General features: G+C 44.5%; 1 protein-coding gene across 7 annotated transcripts in view; it reads left to right on the top strand.

The window, feature by feature from the left end:
* The window catches only part of PPFIBP2 (PPFIA binding protein 2), a 142,862-nt gene that overhangs the window by 69,747 nt on the left and 53,409 nt on the right, over positions 1-19,706 (top strand). For 6 of the 7 annotated variants that reach the window (XM_043580544.1, XM_043580546.1, XM_043580545.1 and 3 more), the window contains 2 exons: positions 10,071-10,163; positions 14,644-14,757. In XM_043580544.1, the coding sequence (XP_043436479.1) occupies positions 10,071-10,163; positions 14,644-14,757 (207 nt within the window). Of the gene's footprint in view, positions 1-10,070; positions 10,164-13,678; positions 14,482-14,643; positions 14,758-19,706 lie in introns of those variants that run through there. The other variant, XM_043580550.1, reaches the window with a different exon arrangement.

Consider the following 19,706-nt stretch of genomic DNA (forward strand, 5'->3'; position numbering starts at 1 on the left):
TTCCCATTTGAGAATTTCATAGGGTTAACAGGATTCTTGTGACCAGAGAACCAGCTCCTCACTCTGGCCTTCCACCTAATCCCATGTTTTCCACCTATGGATCTTTCTCTCATGCCGATTTGACTGTTGGCTCCTCAGAGTGTCCAGACAGTCCAAGAAGCACTGGGCACTTACTTCTAATGTCTCCAGTCACAGCACCCTCTCCACCCCAGCCCCAGCACCTGATGCTACCCCTCTGTCCCTGAAATGTTATTAATAACAATGAGCCAGTGTGTCTGTTGGTATTGGCAAGATGAGGAAAGTGCACCACTCATAGAACCTCCTGTTTGTACTATCCCCCTGGCTTTAATGTCCTCCCTTCACAAGATACCAGCGCACTTACAAATGCCACTTCTCCTGCAGCCCAACACTGTCGGTCCCTTCTGTATCCAGCCACCTGATCAAGAGCTTGTAGTGGGGACCAAGCTTCTCCAAGGCTATACTTTTGGAACAAGATCTTAGTAAATCCAGTGCATTTCTTTCACTCCAGATCATCCTTAGGATGATCATTTAGGAGCCATCATGCACATCACACCAACTCCTTGATTAGGGAGCTTATAGGTAGATGGTCTTCACCATATCTTTTGTTTTCTGTGTTAGTCTGGGGGAAACCAGAGTGTCTGAAGGGTAGTTGATGGTCATGGCTTTATGGGTAGTCTTTATTAGGAAAACTTTCCAAAGATTCTGCTTTCCCATTTTCCTGGGGGAATTCCTTCATAGCTTTCCAGGCTCATTCAAGCAGTGACTCCACTCTAAAGCCTGTCTTCTCCCTTGAGGGTATAATCCATTTGTCCCTCTCCTGTACCACCACTGCTGGCTTATTCTATGACCATACTTCTCACATCTCCCTGTCAGACTACAAAGCTCTCTGAGGGCAGGGAATGAATCATTTGTTTAGCACAGTGTGGCACCTAATAGGTATTCAGGAATATTTGAGTCATTGAATAGATAAGTGAAGAAAGAATGTGTGATTACATGAACTTTAGTCGACCAACCTGTTTGCTATTTATGAACTTTGCTTTACTTTCCCTTGAAGGTGGGCATTTAGATCATTTGACAGTGACACCTCTACCAGCGACATTTATCCTCCTCTTAGATATAGTTGAAACCAGGAGGTGGAAGGCCTAAAGAGGTCAAGGTCAGGATAGGATTTCTCTTGTTGGACTCTGAGTAGTCAAGAAGCTGATTGCACTCCACTCCTACTGCATCTGGAAGAAACTTCTTTAACTCTGTGCCAAAGATTGTAAACTGGCTTGACTATTCTTTGCCTAGAAAAGGTGGAACTGGTCCTGGGAACAGTTGGTTTTATAATAACTGACAGAAAACCTTTAACTCCCTAACCAAAAAATCTAGGGAGACTTTCCTATTTAGAAGCACCCACCTACACTCCTACTGCTTGGTTCCCTTGGTGATAGGTAACCTGAACTATGTAACAGGAATTGAGTATTGCCTCATGACCAACTTTTTATTTTTTTTGGTCCGCTTATTTTTAAGGTCTACATTTTTCAAGTTTCTAAAAAGTTTGGTATGTGAGTGGTACTTCTGAGCTTGAAGTCTGGCCTGAGTGACTCTGACCTCTCTTCTGTGCCTGGCAGCTGTGACTCACTTAAAATTTGTTTTCTGGATTTGATAAAATCCTCTTGACTATGCAGCCTGGAAATACTACACATTTTCCCTTGTTTTCTTATTCAGCTAAAAACACGTCATCTCACATTCCTAATGACTAATGAAGGGAGAACCTTATCCAGTATGTTGTTCAAAATCTTCATGTATTTACAAGCAAGAGGCCATCATATAAAATGATCTGACCAGTTGGGACAGTATTTGAAATGTGGCCAGGATCCTGAGGGGACTGGAATTCACAGCTTATTAGAAGCACTGAAGGAAATGTGACTTTACCTTGTGAAGACTGCAGATCTTGGTATCAAAACATGGGGGGCAGATGTATTTTGGAGCCCAAGGCAGCAGCTCTGAGAAGTAGCTGTTGGCTCTGAATAACACTGTGATGGCTAGAGCTGTCACACTATACAGCCTTAGGATTTCCCCACACTCCATGCTTGCATGCCCCATGATACCCCCATGTGACCTCTTGTCTGCCCCACTTGACTGTTCTGGAACCAGCTCTTTCCCCATGTTCAGAGAAGTGAGGTGCTGACAGGAGGTCTTCTAGCCTGTACCAGTCAGGGGAATACTGTACAAGTGGCCTACCCAGCATTCCTGAGAGTGGACCATACCATATGCAAAGGGCATGCCGTTTTGGTAGAATCTGGCCAGGAGGAGAAAGAGTCCTCCTGGGGATTCTGCATGGCTCCTGGCCTTGGCATCAAGCACTCTTCTCCAGACCTCTGCAGAGACCTAACATGGCTCTTCCTTGGCCAAGCTACAATGGAGGGGCCAGCCAAGAGTGAGCAAGCATCATGGAATCTAACCAGCCACTAGAGTCAGAGGGTGATGGCTCTGGGGAAGCCGCCAGGGGTGGTTTGGCTAGAATGCTAATGTTTAACTTAAATTGGACCTGACTTCCAGATTGGAACAGAAATAAAAATTCAAGTTTTTATGATTGGTGATTATCAGCTATTGAAATTCTCATTGCGCTCCTTTGTAATGTATGTAGTACATATTACTTACAGTATGTAGTAAAATGCTCACAAGGAAGAAAAACTTGTGGTCCTATAGATCTGACTCAAAGCGTGGGCATCTTTTCAGGGACGATGGAAAAGTGACACATCCTCAGCTGTTTACACCACAAGCATGATTCCAGAGCTCTTAGATAGCAGTGAGTTCTATGTTGTCACTTGGGCTTTTTTTTTTTTTCTTTCTTTATAGCCTGAAGATATTTTGGTTATTGTTCCCCTGGGCTGTTTGTACAGATCTTTACAGATACTTCATAGGTGTCCTAATCAGAAACATTGCCTTTTTGTTCTCTTGAACAAAAAGAATGAATTAATTAAAACTGTCAATACAAGGGATGAACTGCTTGTAACCGTACTTTGGTCTTTTAGCTTAAACAAAGCCGTTTAAATGATTTCCATATTTCCACCATCATTCAAAAGCTGTTTGTATTAGACAGGAAATATTAGAGCATCCCTCTATAAAGAACATTCTGTGCCTTTATTCCTGTAGATTTTGAGGCTTAATGACCTAACCGACCCTCTACATTGCTCTGTGAGGTATATTTTTTTCCATTTAAAGGATATGAAAACCTGAAATGAGATGACCTACCTAAGAGTACACATGGTTAGTACAGCCCTGCCTCCTAGACATTCGTAGCTGTCATTTTGCAGAGGTCATGCCTGTGTAGGAGGAGGCTATAGGAATTCTGCACATGCATATGGAAGCCCACAACAAAGTCTTCAGGGATCCCCAGCCTTGAATTCCAGATGGGCAAAGGGTGGGTGTGGGTACCCCAGCTCTTGGCCCCCCAGCTCCCAGACCTCACATTTGTACAGCATGTACAGACATGTCAGTCTTTCAATATAACTTCTTAAATGGCAGTTAGGTGTTTTCATGTTCTTATTACCCATTATTTATTCATTTCCCATTCACCCTTACATCTTTTAGCTCTACTTTACCTTCCTATTTATTGTTGTGTTTTAATTTATTTTTACTACCCGCCCCCCCCCCACACACACCAGTTGATACCCATGGGTCTATCACATCTTGTATTATCTCCTGCCTTAACCTTCTTTCTCTACATGCGAACTAATGGAGGCCAACAGATGGTAGATAGGAAGTCTTCCATTTCACACATGAAGGAGACTGAGTGCCATTTTTATCCCAGTGCATCCCACAGACATACTCTGTGCCACACTGGCTTTCGCTAATGATCCTGGTATTAACTATATAGTTGGCTCAGAACTGACCATTCTTTCCTCAACTGCCCATTCAAGGAAATCAGCAGGAGGCAGAATTTCTTTGTAACTTAGTATTCTATCCAAAACACAGGAATTCTTTCTTGTTTTCAAAGGAGTAGATTTCGGTCAATTGATTTAGCACCTTTTGAGACAAATGCATGAGACTGGGCTGTCGGGTGCAAGCAACAGAAACTCAGTTTGAACCCAGTGCAGGTTAAGAGGGAACCAACAGGAAGGGCAGAAATCTCACTGCCTTGAGACCACGTGAATCTGAGATGAGAATGCCACCAGTCTCTTTCTTGGCTTTTATTTGTGTTTCCATGCATGTTGGTTTCTTTGTTGACTTCTACTGCAAACCAGCTGCTTCCACAGAATGAGGACATGGCTACTAACAAACGTAAGAACCTTCTAGCACAACCACTACCATTTTCTATTCCCAAGTTTAAAATTTCAGTTTAAAAGGATTCAACCATCCACGCTTTAGATCAGGTGGCTGGGAGGGGTGAGAATATCTCTAAGAAGGTGGCAGCCCTCACCTGTGCCATGTGGTTACAGTAAAGGCAATGGCCTAGCCTATTCTAGACAGACGGTAGATTCCAGGGTTCAGAAGAATTCTCTGTACTGGTCTTTTATTCCCCCCTGAACAAGAAAACAAGAGGGAAATTGACTAGTCTGGAGGGTTTTTTTGGTTTGTTTTTTTGTTTTTTATAACTAATAAGTTTCTTTTGAGGGCTCTAAATGTCCCCAGATAATCTCATCCCTAATTAAAATGCAGTGACCCCCAAGATATGGAAAGCCTATTTTATTTCTTGGGTCTGTTGGTATTCAGCTCTCTGTGCATGAGGAACTTACTAAGAGTAAGTGGCTTATTCACCAACCTTTGGGAGAGGTGGAGGCAGGACTCAGTCTAGATTAGACTAGTGTCCTTGTTTGGCCCAAACTTCCTTTTATGTAGAGACTATCCATGCTGGAATCTTGTCTGGTCAGTGCTCTCCTTCCTGGACACACACAGTCCTCTCTCCCGCCTCTCCCTGCCCTCCTAATCACTGAGACTGATTAACTTTTATGATCAACTCCATGAGCCCCAACCATAGAACAACCCACATGGCTGCTAAATCATCCTAAAGCCTCTCTTTTCCACTTCATAATGGCTTAGGAAATAGCCCCACCTTAGACTATTGATTGTTAGAGCTCTATACTATGCTTGCCCAGCCCTAGAAGTAATAGCATTTGGGGTCTTCTAAAAATAGATCCATAACCTGCCAGAGTCAAAGTGCTGTGTTTTCTCTGTTCCTGAGGACTCACAGTAACATCACTCTCAAGGCCTCAGGAAGTCCTTGATCTGAAAGTTCTGGACTGTGTTCCATATTTGCCTTCAAGAGTTCTGGATTTTAGAGGATGGATTTCCCAGACTCTTGAGAGCAATGCCTTGATAAAGGCAAAGATGGTTTGGCTTCAATAATCTTGGCTAAAGTTACTCAGTTATTGACAACATACATACAAGAAGAATTCCCCATTCTGTTAAGTTCTGTGATACGAGAGAGGGAGCATGTTTCACTGTGACATTCAGTCAAGATTCAAGAGGACATGGAAATGTCAATCTGTACTTGCCATTTCACCTCCATAGAGTACACAGATACCTTGCTTCCACACAGTATCTCTTGGTCCCACACAATGTACCAAGTAACTAACCTCAGTTATAGATTCAGGAACATCTCTGTAGCAAATTTGAATGAGAAGATCCATTTTTCTTCTGTCACATTTGTAGAAATAATAAAACAAAAGAGAAAATCAAATTGATGTATATCCTACCTAGTAGTACATGAGCAGTCTTTTAGATCTAGCCTAGGGGCTAACCTCATTAGTTGAATATAAATAAGAAATATTTCGTTTTTACTCATCAATAGTGTGAGCATCCTTGATAGAGTAGAACAGGGTAGAACTCTCCTTTAAATTCCCCTGCCATGCCAGAGTGTGGAGGAATAGAAATTTAGCATGTAGCACCCTTCAGAATTTGACTTGACTGTCTTCCCTTGGTTGGTTGCCAGCATGGGTCTCTCAGTCCAACCTCAGGTGTGGAGAGCTGAGCAGCGACTCTATCACTGATTTACTCCTAGAGAACATGGACAAGAGTTTTCAGAGACACCCAAACCTGAGTCACTCAGGGACCCAGATCTGCAAATTGATCTGAGTCTCCTATTGCAATTCCACTGTTAGAATTAGGGAAACTGGCATACCCTCTGATTAAGCAAGCTCTTCTTAATTTTTAAGATTTATTCATTTTTGAGAGAAACCAAGCATGAGTGAGGGAAGGGCAGAGAGGAGAAAAAGACAGAATCTGAAGCAGGCTCCAGGCTCTGAGCTGTCAGCACAGAGCCCAATGCAGCTCAAACCCACAAACCACCAGATCATGACCTGAGCCAAAGTCAGATGCTTAACCTACTGAACCACCCCAACACCCTACAAACTCTTTTTAAAGTAGGACAAGACAGAACTGTGTCCTAATTCTTCTTTTTTTTTTGTTTTGTTTATTTTGAAAGACCAGGAGAGTAAGAGTGAGGTTGGGACTGAGGGAGTGAGAGAGAATCTCAGGCAGGCTCCATACTCAGTGCAGAGCCTGACGTGGGCTCAATCTCACGAACCACGAGATCACCACCTGAGCTGAAATCAAGAGTCAGATACTCAACCAACTGAGCCACCCAGGCGCTCCCCATCTCTCTTTGAACATGTTTCTGAATAATTGGAATGACATTTTCATAACCACGTGTCTTTTATGCTATAATGAAATCCTCACCTTCGGCTGATGAATATTGGCATTCAACAAGATAGTTCTAAAATAATCCTCTTCTTGGTTCTGTTCTCAGATGCTTTTCAGGCTCTTCAAGTGGAGTTGGTGTTTTATCCTGGTCTGTGCCTTTCTAAGGGACTGCAGTTTTCAAGATCTCAATCTTTTCTGTATTGTGAAGACCTGGCTCTGTATGTCAGGAAAAGCAAAGAATGGTGATACTGCAGACTTCTGTCTTAGGATGTTATCTCCATCTCACTGCTGTTTAATACTTCTTGAAAGCTTGCTAGAGAGCAGAAGTGATTTTGGTAGACTGAACAAGATAGGAAGATGCTCTATTACTCTAGAACCACGATTTGAGACAAGGGAGGTGCCTTTCTGCCATGAGGATTACCATCACGTGGACCAGCGTGACTGCTGGGGGAGAGGGTGTGCCCCTCAAGGCTGCTATGAGAGGAAGCAAGTACCAGAAACCACTGTTGTTGGTACTCAGTGTTCCTAGATCTTAAAATGTATTTTAACTATTCAAGAAAATATTTGAGCTTCTTACAAAAATGTTTATGGATGAAGTAAAATCCCACCTTGACCAAACCTCCCACCCCCAGCTTTCTGTAGCCCAAACACATCCCCAGGAGACAGCACTGTTCTGAGTTGTGTAGCCTTCCAGACACTTGGTCTATTTATTTTCATACATCTGCCATATACCCATGGAGCTGTGTAGTACTGTTTTCTAATACCACACTGTATGATTCGTTGGATCTTGCTATTTTCACTCTCCAAGATACCTGATATTTTTGTGATGGTTCATAAATATCTACCTCATGCTCTGAAATGCCACAAATTGTCCACAATACGGATGAGCCATAGTTTTTCTAGCCACTCCTTTATTAATGGACATTTAGGTTCAGATAGTGTTTTAAAACTTATTTTAAGTGAAATTTCATAGAGTCTCAATATCTAAAACAAAATTTGTACTTGATCTCTTTAATTAACCTACAACAGAAAATTAAGTTCCCACATAGTCAGTTAGGCAAAATATCCACGTATGCCTCATTCATACATTTGGTGCCTCAGTTCCTTCGTTTGCAAAATGGAATCAAAATAATATTCATCTTACAGGATTATGGGAAGTATTAAAAGAGTTAAGGCATGTAAAGTACTGTCAATAGCACCTGGCTCATGTCTAGTACTATATAAGTGCTTGCTATAGATCTGCTGTCCTTTGCTTGGGCCACATTGCATTGGTTCTCCATTGAATTGCTTTGGCCTTTAGCCTATATGATCCCTTAACCTTTGATCTATTTAGAGGGTATCATAGCAAAGCAGTGAGTTCTCCTGGGCTTTGTTTACTATGAGGATATCATCATGGATATTGGGATGTTTATCCCATTGCATAGAGTCTCTGAAAATCTGAAAGTTTCTCCATTCTGTAGGAATAGTTCTGTTTCTTCCAGTTTGACTTTATTTACCATATTCGTCTTTTTCCTTCGGCTGCTAGAGTGGATCCAGATTCGTTTTTTGTTTTGTTTGTTTGTTTGTTTTTTAATCTACTTCTGTCATCTGTTATAGACTCTGTGGCGTGCATTTTGGGTATTAACTGAACTTATGGCATCAACTTGCTTTTTGGCCAGTTAGTAAAAATAGCTGTGCCTCTGGGTGATTGTATGGGTCCTACTTAGGCACAGTGGTGTGGTGGCTTGCTGCAGTCTTCCCTTTGGTCTTCTCTCCTTCACCTCCTGCTGGAGAAATGGCAGCTACCAGGGGTGGGTGGTCCTATACATGTGTCGACTTTGGTAGTGGGATCAGACGTGCACAGCTTCCCTTGGGTGCCTGGGTCCTTTCCTCGCTATTCCCTGAAAATCACCATCATGTGAGTTCTTTGACAGAGAAGCATTTGACCTGCTGTTAAGAATTATTTTCCTCTCGTTTTAGGTTCTGAGAATACTTCGGTTATAATTATATCCTTGTGTACTAGTCAGAGTTTGACCATATGAGGACCAGAATTAATGTAGCAACAATAAACTGCCATGAACACAAAGAAGTTGTTTGTGATTGTTAAGGCCCTTTGTCTCTGGTATGAAAGAGCTTCCACAACCGTGAACAAGATGCACACTGGAGAGAGGCTGGAGTGAAAGGCAGTGGTGCCGAGGCGGGTGCTGCAGGCCTGGCTAGCCTGGGGTTGGCAAGCCCATTCTGAAGGTTGGAATGTGGGGAAATGGGCTCAGGAGAAGGGGCCCACCTCTCGGCCTGGGTTCCTCTCTGACCCACTCCTTTGCAAACCATGACTTGGCTCTGGAATGAGGAGACTGCCTCATAAACCTCAGAGCATTTACTCCTCTGGACTAGCCCAGATTCTGATGATTGTCACTTCCCCATTTAGCAATCAGATCTGCTTTTTCAGGCTGCCAAGCCCCTGAATGGCCTACCCGGGGCCTCTAGGTTTCTGTCTTCCTTTAAGCATGGAGGAAGGGAGTGTTGGTGGCATTGGGCCAGCTCAGTCACATTAGCAGCCACCTCTCTCCCTCTTCCCTGCCTACAACCAGGTCAGATACACCCAAAAAGTGACTGAAGCCTCCTGTCTCTTGCTCAGAGCATTTTATGAACTCTGCCTCCCATCTGCCATTTTATTTCTTCTCCCTTTATGCTGTTTTCTGGTTTCTGGATCTCTCTGTTTCCTGTTAGTCCTTTGAGGCCCCTCTGGCTATCATTTGGGGTCTTCTTGGGATGTTTCATCTTCCCCTGTAGTGTGAGAACCGAGAAAAGTAAGCATGCAGCATGCCAGCCTGGCCTGCTAGAGCCCTTATGAAGGGGAGGGATTGGCCACTCCTGGAAGGCATGTGTGAGTGGATGAAGGGCCTTGTGGCTGGCGTCCCCCATCCTCTGTGCTCCCTGCGGTGCTCAGGATGGGCCTCCATGCCGTGAGGTGTGCTTTGGGTCTGGAGAACTCTGGTGTGAGAGTTAGGAGAGACCGAGATCTGTGCGGAACTTGTTCCCACATAGCTCCTTGGTGAATGGTACCAGCTCCCCGGCCTCCTCAAAGAGTAGCCTCATTGCCGTTGGTGCATCTGGCAGGCTGTGCCTCCACCTAAACCAGACCCAACACGCCCAGTCAAGTCAAGCACCACTGGGTCTGGAGTTCCATTCAGGCCTTCCTGGCCAAGGGTGAGGTCATCGGGGTGGGGGGATGATTTTGCCAGCTTTCAAGGCGCACCTTTCAATGGTCCTCCTCGTAGTAGTTTTGAAATCCTGTGGCTTCCTGTTTAGGTGGGTGGTTTTGCACATGCAACCAGCATGTGCTGTCCTCACAAATTACACACTTCGTTTTAAAGTTGGTAAGATGTTTTCCCAACCTTTTAAGTGTAATTCTTTCCCCCCCCCCACCCCCTTTTTAGTCCCAGGTGAATCACCACGGTGCTGCTAGTAATGAAACGTACCAGGAACGCTTGGCACGTCTAGAAGGAGATAAGGAGTCCCTCATTTTACAGGTGGGTCCTTTTTCATGGGAAACGGCTTATCCTGTTACCTCCGCCTCTGTAGGTGCCCTAAGTGGAAGGGAAGTACAAGAGGTTTTTTTTTCCCTGTTGGATTTATCCTGCTCCTGAAGTGTATATTGTTTTAAAAGACTTTTCCTGAAACAAAGCAGAAAGTCACTGAGGCCACAGTGAAACGCTGGACTGGCTTTCGGGCCGTGAATGTGTTCCTTTACTCATCTTGTACTACTGAGCCTGTACACTGGAAGCTCTGTGGCCAGGCTGATGAATGAGGCCCTGTCCTCTAGGAGCCCAGGAATCTTCTAAGGGAGATAAGATGTGTCCTCATGTCTCTAATAAAACAGCCGTGAGTAATATGGATGTAAGGTTGGATGCTGACAGGATCAGGCCCAAATCGTCTGGAGCTGGATCTAGACTGATCACTCTGAGGCCAAATCCCCTGGAGCTGGTAACATGGGCTAATGAGCCTTTGATGACTTTCTTGCCTCAAAGAAAGGAACTCCAAAACTTGTTATGGAGAAAGATAGTCAAAGGAACATTTCAGTTCTGAAAACTCCTGTTCCTTGGCAGGACATGAAGTTGAGCATTCTTACATGAGGCCTTTTGTTGCAATAGGGGCTCTTTGCTGTGTTCACTCTCAAACGCATAAGTCAAGCATTTGTTCAGTGCCTGGTATGTATCAGGCACTGTGATTGATGATTTGGAGGATCAGAAAGGACATATTCCAGTCTTGGCTCCTTCAAAATCGTGAAGCGTGGTAGACAGGGCTGGTAGTGTTTTGGGAGAGGGGGCAGGGTAGGGTTCTAGAACCCTCCACTGTGGGCTTTAGCTTAGAGCACTGGAATTAAGAGGCTATTTGGCTTTTTTTCCTTCTATTTCATCTTATTCATCTTATGAATGTAAGAGTAATGAATGATTATTTTAGGAATTTTGGAAGTCAAAAAGAGAGTTTAACATTTTGGCCTTTTTTCCCTAGCCTTTTCTTTTTTCCCCAGCCTTTTCTTTTTTTCCCCGTCCCTATTTTAAATAAGCTTGGGCCAAATGTGCAATTATATAATTTATATCTTTTTTTCCCATTAATTTGTTAATTAAAAAAATATTTGAGGGGTACCTGGGTGGCTCACCTGGTTAAGCATCTGACTTCGACTCAGGTCGTGATCTCATGGTTCGTTCATGAGTTCAAGCCCTGCATCAGGCTCTCTGCTATCAGCACAGAGCTTGCTTCAGATCCTCTGTTCCCCTTTGTTCTCTGCCCCTCCCCCTCCCATGCTCATTTTTTTCTCTTTCTCTCTCTCTCAAAAATATATAATAAACATTAAATATGTATATGTAAGCGACTACAATTTGGCAGACACTAATTTTAGGTGCTGGGGTTGCAGCCGTGAAGAAAATAAACTAAGTTGCTGTTCTTACAGAATGTGTGTGTGTGTTTTGGGGGGCGGGGGGGTGTCTCTCCAATAAACCAATACATAAAAGGTTTCTGACAGTGATAAATCCTATGGAGAAAAGGAAAGCAGGATAAGGATTATGTAGTCAGGGAAGACCTCCCTGATAGGAGTCCTGAAGCAAGCTAGGGAGGAGGGATCCCCGTGGATGCCCAGAGAAGCACATTCCAGGCAGGGAGGCTGGCCCCGCACACACCCTGAGCAAGGAGTGTGCTTGGTGTATAGGATGAACAGCAAGGGTCTGTGTGGCTGGAGTTGATGACCGTGATGAGATCTGGTGGGGAGGAACTACCTTCAGAGAGGTAGGAGGGGGCAGATTATATAGCACATTATATCGCACATATTTTGAGGGATGTGTAATTTGAAACTCCATCCCAATGACGCAATTGATCAGAGTTTCCAATTTGAAATTTTGTGGCAAAAAGTATGAACTCACAAACCTTTGAACCAGGAACCTTTGTGGCTGAAACCACACATTCTGTTTAAAGGTACACAATTTAATAAAGTCCTCTGTGATAATGTTCTCTTTGGCATTCACAGTTTTGTTTTAAACCCTGAATCCTTCTTCACATTCCGTATCTCCCTCTCTCTCTGCCCCTCCCCACTCACACTCTGTCTCTCTCTCAAAAATAAGATAAAATATTTAAAAAAAATTTTTTTAAACCCTGAATCCTTGAAGAATCCTTATTTCCAGTCCTAACATACATGGGAAACTAATCACAGAAGTCAGAAGTGGATCCTAGTGGTTTCTATTCCAGGAGCTTGTGAACAGCCTTTCAGAGCTGCTCGTAGGTGACCACCCTGTTTGTAGTGACCCATGGAGCCGGTTAGACCCTCAACATGGTAGAGCCTTTTGCTTAACTTACAAGGCAGCTCAGCCAGACTGAATTAATTCAGTCACTTGGCCCAGAATGTTTTCCTAGATCTACTTGGAGAAGAACGAGGCAAATCACACATAACAAATTACTTTGTTTTCATAATACTTAAAACACACACACACACACACACACACACACACACACACACACAATCTTCTGTGCTCACTTTGGCAGCATATATACTAAAATCAAAATCTTTTATATCTTCATCAGAATGTCATTTTTTTAAGACAAGGATTTTCACCCCCTCCCTTTTTTTCCACTTCTGTATTCCCCACAGTGCCTAAAATTATGCCTAGCACAGAGTTAGGGACTCAAAGTATTTGTTTTTATTGAATAAAGGTCACCTTCTAGGATCTTTATACAGTTGTCCCAATTTTCTGTGCCTCTCTCCATGATCTTTCTACTGAGTATTCAAGTTTGTAAGGAAAAAAAAAAAGTTTTGTAAAGAGCCCGTAGCCCTGCATGTCTTGAGTCTTACACACAGCTGAGCTACAGGGCATGGAACGCTGGAGACCACATATTCATGTGGGTACCACCAGCGCATGGCCCTGAGGTGTGGTGCAGATGATATGTGTTAATCCTCATAATAAGATTAACCACAACGCAACCTTCCCAAACAGAAACTCTGAAACCCAGGGAGCTCTGAAAGGCCACCCTCTGGATTCCTACCCCTTTGAAAGTAGAGCTAGTAGCTATAAAAGGCCAGGACTGTTGAGAGTGTTGGGTCATGAGGATTGAAAAAACCACCACGAAGGTTTGTGTTCAAGATGGGCCTAACTGGCAGAAGGCACCTGTTTTTGATTATAACTGGAATATTTGTACACTGTGTATCAACTCCAAGAATAGGTTTCAATAATTCATTATCCATTTGGGAACATAAAAATGAAGAGCTTAAAGTAGCAGTATTCATTTGGGGTTTTTTTTTTCCTTTGTAAAGGGAGCTTTGTAAATTTTTTTTAATGTTTATTTTTGAGAGAAAGCATGAGTGGGAGAGGAGCAGAGAGAGAGAGAGAGATAGGGAGACCCAGAATCCAGGCCCCAGACACAGGCCCCAGGTTCTGAGCTGTTAGCACAGAGCCTGACTCGGGGCTTGAACCCACAAACTGCGAGATCATGACCTGAGCCAAAGTCAGATGCTTAACCAACTAAGCCATCCAGGTGCCCCTATAACTGATAGTTTATTTAAACGCTCATAAGTGAATTACATTAACTCCTTCTTCATGCTCCAGCTATCATTCCTTTACAGACTGAGAAATCATTTAGGATAATCTATATGTAAATGACAATGACTCAACCATTGGTTGAAAACCAAAAGTGTCTAAAGGATCTTAATTTACCAGTCACTGATTTCTTTATTTGGGGAGGCCATCCATTCTCTTTCTTCATCTTCCTGCTCTGAGGCACCTTTTTAATAAAAGGGAGGATCTGGGGGCAGTTTGCTACTAGAGCAGACTATGGAAATCCTCCATATGTAGTTAGGGTATAATTTAAAGGACTTCCTATAAATGGATCTTTATTAATCCCAAGAGATCTTCTCCATGATTTTTAGAAAGACGACTTTCCTGCCACTCTATGTGCAATGTGGCATGTGTGTGTTATGACTTAGAGTCATGTTTTGGCCTGTAAAGCACAAAAACCTTTCTGGAGCCAAGTTTTGTCAGTGCTAATACATGCCCTTTACATCCCACATTCCTTAATTGCTTCAGAACACTCGCCTGATAGGTGAGCAGCCCTCACACCCTTATGAGAGAGGTAAGGTCATTGGTTAGTTTCCCCAGGAGTTTGGATTGCTCTTCCACATGAGGTGGCAGAGCCCTGGCCTGCCGGCGGAGATATGCCTTGAGGTCCGGACTGCCAGAGCGAGCTCTGTAAGAGGACTAAGGAGCGGGAGTCCAGCCCGGAGGCAGCTCTCCTGACTGCTGGGTATTTTTCTCTGGAGTGTGTCAAGAGCAGGAAATGTGACAACGTCAGTTAGGCAATGGCAAGGTAAGAAAACAGCTGGAGTTTTCTCCATCCAGGACACTCACTCCCCCCACCTGCTGCCCGCCAAAAAGAAAAGGCATTTTTATGTACGGATCAGTAGTATGGTTTCCCAGCAGTAGGTGAGCCATTTCTGCTCCTCTACCATTGCTTTATTTCTTGGGGCAGGTGAGTGTCCTCACAGACCAAGTGGAAGCACAAGGAGAAAAGATTCGGGACCTGGAGGTGTGCCTGGAAGGACACCAGGTGAAACTCAATGCCGCCGAAGAGATGCTTCAACAGGTAAGGGCGTGAGGGCTGAAGGCCCTGGGGTTATAACGCAGCTCATGTGTTAAAAGTCGCTGTGTCCAGTCACCGCTCTCACTACTCACTCCCCCATCCTGCCTGGAGGTAGGCTGGGCGCTCTGCGTGAGGTGTTTGTACAGCAGGTGAAACTTGCCCCAACTGAGCTTTGCAGGGAGGGGCGAGAAGGGCTGGCCTGAGAGGAATAACCTGTTGAGCTGGTTAGACAGATTCCCAGGTGGCACTTGATCTAGGCAGGTTCAGGTTCAGGGGCACCGTGCTGACAAAGTCACCCTTCTGACACCAGCCACAGCTTGACTGTTGGCGGCATCTGGGGTTTGAGGAAGTTGGTTAGCTTCCTGCGTGCCCCCTTCCCACCTCCCTCTTCCCCTCCCAGTTTGCGTAGTCTTCTTTGATAAAATGTATTACACACATAATATTTTAATGTAATTTAATTGCTGTCAACATGAAAAATGGAGCTGTTCTCATCCCATTCAATTAAATCTCGTAAATGTCTTGTTTCCTTTTCATCCTCCTTGTCATCAGGTATAGGTGTAATTTACAAAGCTCTCTGCACACCACAGATACGATTTGCTTTTCTGATTTTGTATGCTTAGCATCAGAATGAAGTTTTTTCCATTTTTAAATCTTACTGTATACTACCACTGAGAGCCTTTTTTTTTTTTGAAGGGAAAGTAAAATAATCATTTTTCTACCCTTGAACAATTTTACCGTATGGTAAATGATGAGCTGAATTTTTAGAAAGGGGTGTTGAGTTTTTATTCAGGCTTTTCCAAATCTTTTGAGAGGCTGATTAGAAATTTTATGAAATCTATCAAGATGATCTAATTTCCTTGAATGGTTCTTATAGTTACAGCAATTTTAGGAAACACACACACACACAAAAAAAAACTTCAATCACGGTTTATGCTTTGGAGCTCCTGGAATAGTCCTTGTTGCATGGGAGGTGCTCATTAATTATTTAAAGAATGACAGTCCATTAACATGCATGGGTTCAAGTAGATGGCTGCTTATATGTAATCTTTCCCCCAGAGCTTGAATGTTTTTTGTTGTCATGATCAGCATAAAATTCAAATAGCATTTTGATAGAATGGTAATGAACACAGGCTTTGCATTTGACCTTTGGTCTTAGGAGAAACGTTTGCTTCCAAGTATTTCTTAGTTTTTAGTGCATTTCAAGAACTTTTTTTTTTTTAAGTCAGTACTTCTGTGTAGATGTCCTCAACTAGATGGAACTAGTTCCAACAGCTCAGAAGCCGTATGCTTTCTAGTTTGCTTTCTTTTCATCTCTGATTAATAAGTTACCACATTCTTGGCTCCATTTGATTTTTCTATTTAAATTGTGTGCATTTCTCTTGCTCATCCTATTCCCTGAGTAGCAGGAGTTGAGTTTATTTTTTTAAGCTGGGTCTTCTTTTTGAAAACCAGGAAAGAAAATGGAAAGCTCTCTAAGGGCGGGAAAGCATTTTCACAAAGAGTGATAGAGGTGTGGCTTTGAGGTGGGGATGGAGTATTGCAAAACCCCAGACAGAGAACAAAGAAGATTTGAATGTGGAAGGGAACGTGTCTGGAGAATGTCAGGTTGATGTTTCAGGAAGGCATTGCCTGGTGGCAGTCCCCGGGATCGGAGGTCAGAGCATGGCTGCATTTGGTGCCTGAGCTACCTGACCACCTGTCCCGGCTGCTCTTCCAGGGCTGACCTACACCCCTCTCTGTGCAGTGGTTCTGCTCCCTCGTCAGCGTCTCTGGGTCAAGGAGTCTGGTGTCGGTTCCCATCTCCACCTGGTTAGGCTGTCTTGCTCTTCAAACATCCGCTCATGGACTGGATTTTAGACTTTTGAAAAAGTCTTAAGATCAATTATCTTTTGTGTTGTGGGTGAGGTATCAGGCCTGTGGTTCGTGTGTGCCACAGAGGTGGATGTCTTGGCTTGGTATATTTTGGAGTGTGGTAGGTCTTATTTGTCACCTCTCAGGTTTAAAGATCTTCCCTTGAACTTACCCAAGTTATTTTTATGCTCATAACGTTCACTGTGTTCCCTCCATCTTTCAAGGATAAAACGAAGGGAGTGTGGAAGACTCCTCTTTGGCACCTCCTGAGTTCAACTCACGGGACTTATTTGAGCCTCGGCTCCCACTTGTGTGTTTGCTGGGCTTGGTGGTACCTGAGCTGGAGACGTTTGGGTTCCCAGCTCTGAAGCTCAAGTTGAACCCTCTGTGGCACATGCCAGTCCTTTCCTGAAATCTGCTTGATGCTGTTTGAAAAGGCACTTCTTTCTTGCCCCACGGTGCTGAGGTAATGCCGTCTGTAGCTTACAGAATGTTATGCATATGTCCTCTGAACTGAGGACAGGCAGGGACTTGCTTTTCTGATGCTGATATCCTGGACCGCAGGGCTCTTGGCTTCTGGTGGTAGGAACTAGGAGGACTCCCAGCCCTGAGGAGGAGGAGGGACGCAAACAATTGCCTCTTTTTGCCAGCCCTTGGAGACTATTCATGCTCTGAGCCAAGCCTGGCCTCCTGCTCTGAGGCCTGCGGAGCTCTGAGTGAGGCCCCTTCCCAATCAGTGTGAGGCCTGGCCTTCTGACAACTGCCTATTGACGCCACCGCCCTTGGGTACGCCGTCCCTGGGAGCACTACGCCTACGCATGGAGTGGCCTTGTCTAAAGGAGGCACTTGCTCCCCGCCTTTAGCTGACTGCCCATGTAGGCCCGGTGCTGTAAGATAGTCTCATTCTTCACAGCAGGTGGGAAATCCAGATTTAAAGATAAGTCTATTTTTAAAGCATTGGCAACTAATTTAAAGGGAAAAAAATAAATACTGTGTGAACCACACCGTGCATACCTGCAGGCCAAGCCTGGTCCGCAGACCTGTAGTCTACAACCCCTGCTCTAGCCTCTAGCCCCCTCCACTGGCTGGAATAGCTCCTAGAGGACTTAAGGAAACCCAAACCCAACCAGTATAGCCCATGCCCTGTGCTTACATAGGCTCCAGCAACCCCACTGAGCCATCTCTCTCCACAGCTGCTTTGTCTGCCTCCCTCCAGCAGGAGCCCAAGAGGGGAGGGAGTTAGCACCCCTCAGCCTGTCCCTGCTGAATGCTGATCTCTCAGGTCCCATCTGTTTTCTTCTTTGCATTAACCCATCTGAAGAGCGTGAATGAAGGCCTTGGGGTTAGAGAGGCAAGCCAGAACCAAATAGTATTAGCACCCGCCGGTCTACGTGAGCAGCACATAGGTGATGGACGCATTTGAGGGTAAAATATTTTTGCAGCCCCCTGCAAAATTCAGGGTGGCAAAGGGGAACTTCTGAGCCTCTTTGGGGACTGCCTCTGGAAGCACCTACTCAGGGATGGTCTCAGACTCCCTGAACAGGTGTGGATTTTCCAGGAAATCCATAAATGGGTCTCCAAGAGGCCGCAGCCTAGGTTTGTTTTCATAGGTCTGGGACAGTCTGGCCTGGGTACAGAGCTCACAGGGCTGACCTCTGCCTTCTGTATCCTAAGCAGGTCAAGGCATTGCCTACCAGCATCTCTGAGAGCTGCACCCCTGGGCTGTCTAGAATTAGCACCCTGAGAATATAGGCATGCACCAGCCATATCCTTGTTGTAACTAGCTCAGACTGTGCTGGCGACAAAATCTACACCACAGGGCGGGTTCTCCATGGCCCTGCTGATGCATTGAGGTCCCTGGTGACTTTTTCTAAAGTGGCCTCTGGAGTCTATTAGGGCCCTGCACAGCAAACTTCTCTGCCTCTGATTGTTGACCCTTCTCCAGAGGATGATGACTTTGAGGAAGAAGCTGATGCTACTTAGTGGATAATAGACTTTATACAGAGCTGACAGCCAAATGGAGCACTTTCCAGAGACTAGCTGTTTACAGATGTAATCAATGTCAAGAGCAGAAACAATGTTCAGTGTCAAAAAGAGGACAGGCTAGGAGAGCCAAATGGGGAGGAAGTAAAGGATGCAAACTTCCTTGTGAAGAACCCAAACTTTGGGGAAATCCTGAAGGACAACAGCTTCGATTTCAGACCTCCCACCTGACCTAGAGCCCCAGGTGTTAGGCATCCTCATTGTTTTGGCTATCTTTCAGGTGAGGTGTGGAAAGACAAATTTCTGGGATTTGGAGTCAGTCTACGTGCCTTTCTGTTGATCCAGGAAAGTTGTCAAACCTGTGTTCTTATATAGTGAGAACAGGGATGATCATATGGGCTCCATATTGCCCGCTTCTTAGAGCTGTTATTTCAGTTTTGTTAAAACCGAACTTTCTCACAAGTCATCAGTTTTAAGATCTTGAGCATGCACGGGGCGCCTGGGTGGCTCAGTCGGTTAAGCGTCCAACTTCAGCTCAGGTCATGATCTCACAGTTCGTGGGTTCAAGCCCTGCATCAGGCTCTGTGCTGACAGCTCAGAGCCTGGAGTCTGTTTCAGATTCTGTGTCTCCCTCTCTCTCTGCCCCTCCCCCACTCACGCTTTCCCTCTGTCTCAAAAATAAATAAAAAAAAAAGATCTTGAGCATGCGGATTAAGGGCCTAAGATACCCAGTTCCTGCCCTTGAGTTGAGTGAAGGGCAATGTGTCCGGGTTGATGAACTCAAAAGTGTCGTCAGCACCTGGCAGATAAATTTTCCAAGAGTACCTTTAAAGGGGTATCTCTGTCTCAAAAAGAATAGTAAACAGAGCTATGTACCCCTGATTCTGTGGAAGCACGACCCTGTCTCAGAGGTGAGACACCTGATTTGTGACTGAAGAAAACCAGGATTTGCCAGTTCTTCCCCAAACCTGCCCCCTGGGAGATGTAGGAGCCAGAAATAACTGCTTTCTTCAAGCTGATCTTATTCGACGTTGAATCTCCATACCACCATGCAAAGTAGGTGTTCTTTGTTCACGGATGAGGGGGCTGAGGTTCCAGAGAGATGGTTTCTGTAGTGG

The sequence above is a fragment of the Prionailurus bengalensis genome, chromosome D1, assembly GCF_016509475.1.
Source record: "Prionailurus bengalensis isolate Pbe53 chromosome D1, Fcat_Pben_1.1_paternal_pri, whole genome shotgun sequence".
Lineage (NCBI taxonomy): Eukaryota > Metazoa > Chordata > Mammalia > Carnivora > Felidae > Prionailurus > Prionailurus bengalensis.